The 3491-nt window shown below is 43.1% G+C and overlaps 1 protein-coding gene across 2 annotated transcripts in view; it reads left to right on the top strand.

Moving 5' to 3' along the window:
- The window catches only part of INTS4 (integrator complex subunit 4), a 120257-nt gene that overhangs the window by 110002 nt on the left and 6764 nt on the right, over window positions 1-3491 (top strand). For both annotated transcript variants that reach the window (XM_039228713.1, XM_039228714.1), the window contains exons 20-21: window positions 990-1149; window positions 1353-1496. In XM_039228713.1, coding sequence (XP_039084644.1) covers window positions 990-1149; window positions 1353-1496 — 304 coding nt within the window. The remainder of the gene's footprint in view (window positions 1-989; window positions 1150-1352; window positions 1497-3491) is intronic.

Below are 3491 nucleotides of genomic sequence, written 5' to 3'. Positions count from 1 at the left end.
TTCCTTCCTTCCTTCCTTCCTTCCTTCCTTCCTTCCTTCCTTCCTTCCTTCCTTCCCTCCCTCCCTCCCTCCCATCCTTCCTTCCTTGAGAAAGTGTGCAAGCAGGGGAGAGGAGCAGAGGGCAGGCAAGAGAGAGAGACAGAGAGAGAGAGAAAATATCTTAAGCAGGCTCTGTGCTCAGTGTTGGAGCCCAATGTGGGGCTTGATCCCACAACTCTGGGATCATGACCTTAGCTGAAATCAGGAGTTGGATACTCAACCTTCTGAGCCACCCAGGTGCCCCTGGTTTTAGATTCTTTTAGGTGGAGAGTCTGTTTTTGCACAGTTGTGTTGAAGAGACTTTTAGTGAGGTGATAGCTCTGGTATGCCATAGTTCCTCCTCTGTTGCATGGAGTTGTACATTCTTTCTTAGTTCAGTCCCTGAGTCCCTATGCTGCTGTCACCTCAGTGAAATATTTTTTGACTCTCCCCTTCTGTAAGGCAGGAACACTGTGGAATCAGTGCTGGGAATGAGTTTACTTAACTTTTTTAAGCCTTAATGCAACATCATTTTCTCTGAATCTCTGTGTTTCTATCAACAAATGTAAGCCCCATTAAGATAGGCATTTTCTTCCCCTTTGCTCACTGTTATGTCTCTGGTGACTATGATACTTGACACTTGCAAAGTCTTAAAGAAGTACTTGTTAAATTAATTAATGAATCTAAAATATGAAAATAATTGTAACAATGCCCAGGATTGCTGGGAGGATTAAATAAGATCATGTCAAACACTTGAAGAGTATACCTGGCACATAGGGGTATTCAATAAACAAGGCTGTTAGGATGCTTATATCACCAAGGCATAATTATCTGGGTGCCTGGCTTTCTCCTTCAGGGACCATGAGTTCCTTCAGTTTATCACTTCTCCTACCTTCAGATTTGGAGTATGTTTGGGGATCATCCCGTGGTAAATGAATGCTTAGTCACTTGGCTTCTGTTTGTTCCTGCAGGTGTTTTATCGCTGATTTGCCCCACCTACAGGACAGCTTTGTGGACAAACTTCTTGACCTGATGCCCCGACTCATGACATCCAAACCTGTAGAAGTGGTCAAAATTGTACAGACCATGCTGCGGCAGAGTACCTTCCTACACCTCCCCCTTCCAGAGCAGGTCCTGTCCAGTCTGTTCAGATAGTCAGAACTGTTCCCCTTGGTGATCTTCTTTGACCAGTTGAGTAGCTGGGCTAGAACCTTTCCTCTGATTGGCTCTCACTTGTCCACCTGTTAATAAGGAGACAGAAAGATGCACGGATCACGTTTTGTCACCGGGGATGATCTGGCTTCTGAATCGTTGTGTTTCCTTTTTGCTTGCAGATCCACAAAGCTTCAGCCACCATCATTGAACCAGCAGGCGAGTCAGACAACCCTCTGCGGTTTACATCTGGGTTGGTTGTGGCCCTGGATGTTGATGCAACCCTGGAACACGTGCAGGATCCTCAGAACACCGTGAAGGTCCAGGTCTGTCCGATTTGGTTCTTCATGGAGCTTCTAGACCATGTTGAAGCATTTAACTTTAGCTGCCCTGTAATTTCTACCTGAGGGACAGAAAGTGGGGAGAGAGAAGAGATGATTCTTAAGGGTAAAGAGTCTTGGTGTGAATCCCATCTCTTCTGCTGATTGTAGTTTAGAGCAAGTTACTTTAAACTCTGAACCTCAGATGCTACAACTAACAACTAGGAACAGTTGACACTGAAAGGAGATGAAGTATACAAACCCCTGGTACCAGTAAGGGTTCACTGAATGTCCTTTCCAGTGTTGTGGTGTGAGGTTAAAACTTGGTATTTTCAGGGCTGCAAGCAAACTAATAAACACATCCTTTTCAGGCTGTGAATGGGTCCACTTGGTGAGCAAAATTTATGGGTTGAAAAAATCACTAGGGAGGATTTTTTCCTAAGCGAGACACATTAGAGACACATGCCAGATGCAGTAGAGACACCAATCAGTTGGGAGAGTCTGCAGATAGCCCCACAAAGAGTACTCCCCTGTCCCCCATCCACCTGCTCTCCCACCCGTCCACATACTAATGGTTACTGTCTTGCCCATGATGAGCGCTCAGGTTGCAGAGGTGAATATGTTAAACTCCTGCCTCAAGATGCTCAGTTTCAGTGAAAGACAAATGGACATGCAGTTATAAAACAGAAAGTCAGTCATCATTCACACATGCACAGAAGAATACTGTGGCCTCTTATTAAATACCTGATTGCTTGTATACTGTAGGCCTAACTTTGGGAACCCGTTGGCGACACTGTCTTCTGAAAAAAGACCCAGATGTTTAAATGAGCCGACATATTCTCAAGAATAAGAGACTGGTTCAGTAAAGTAATGGAGTAATACACGGACTCAGATTCTGACTGTGAAACGAGGAAGTTTCAAAGACAAGCGTGGACGGGACCACAAAACTGCCCCTCTAAATATGCCTCTTTGGCATAAACATTATTTGGGGTATGATTGTTTTTGAGAGGCTATAGCTACTGGAGAATCTTTGAAAACAGAGAAGTTGCCCTTTTGTGTGGCAAATTCACGTTTATAAGGGAAATCACCATTTGTAAAGGCATCTCCTTCTTTGTACCTGGAAGAGAAGGCTTACTAAGTCTCTGGAAACTCTTATCAGTGAAGCAGGCACCAATTTAAATTTGCACAACAGGGGCACCTGTCTGGCTTGGTTGGTAGAGCATGAACCCCAGGTTGGGCATAAAGATTAATTTTTATTTTATTTTATTTTTTTTTGTATAGCAATCTTAACTTTGTTTATTGTGCTTACCTAGTAACCTCCCATAAGTGGCTCCCTCCCACCACAACACCTTTGGTCTTTGGTGGAAGATGGTATTTTAAAGTGGTGGGTTGGGCCATTTCAAGGAGTTAATCAGTTTTCCTGGGTATTTCCCAGGAATACAAGATGTTTACATGTTATTTAACTTCTGTTTTTCTCCTGTTTATCTGTCTTTTATTATAGATGTGGTCTTGGCCAAGAACCTAGAAGGGTAGAGGAAAAATTATTTTTCCTCTCCTACAGGGTTATTTCCAATTTTTAGCTACTATAAAAAATTCTGTAATATATTGACAATGTGCATGCGCACACACACACACAGACACACACACACACACAGTGAGACAATTTAATTTGGACAGTGTGGTTGGAGGCTGAGGAAAAGAAAGTCTGTGGAGACACTGGTGCATGGATGAGGTCTGAAAGAATCCAGAGCAAAGGATAGGGGCTGAAGGAGGTATCCTAGGCATAAGGGATATGAATAAAAGTAGGGATGCAAGCACTGACAGTAAATAAGTACAATCTAAGAACAAAATAGCCTGGAGCTGCCGAGGAAAGCTTCCTGGAAGAGGTAAAAATGACTCAGGTCCTGAAGATTTGCCTATGGTGATGGTAGAGAGAAAAAAGCCTTTGGCTTCCCAGCAGAAATCCTTTTTTTTTTAAAGGAATTCTTTATTTATTTATTT

This window comes from Hyaena hyaena, unplaced genomic scaffold (assembly GCF_003009895.1).
Source record: "Hyaena hyaena isolate Hyena2069 unplaced genomic scaffold, ASM300989v1 scaffold_34, whole genome shotgun sequence".
Classification (NCBI taxonomy): domain Eukaryota; kingdom Metazoa; phylum Chordata; class Mammalia; order Carnivora; family Hyaenidae; genus Hyaena; species Hyaena hyaena.
Note: the sequence above shows the minus strand (reverse complement) of the source record. Positions and strands in the feature narration are given on the sequence as shown.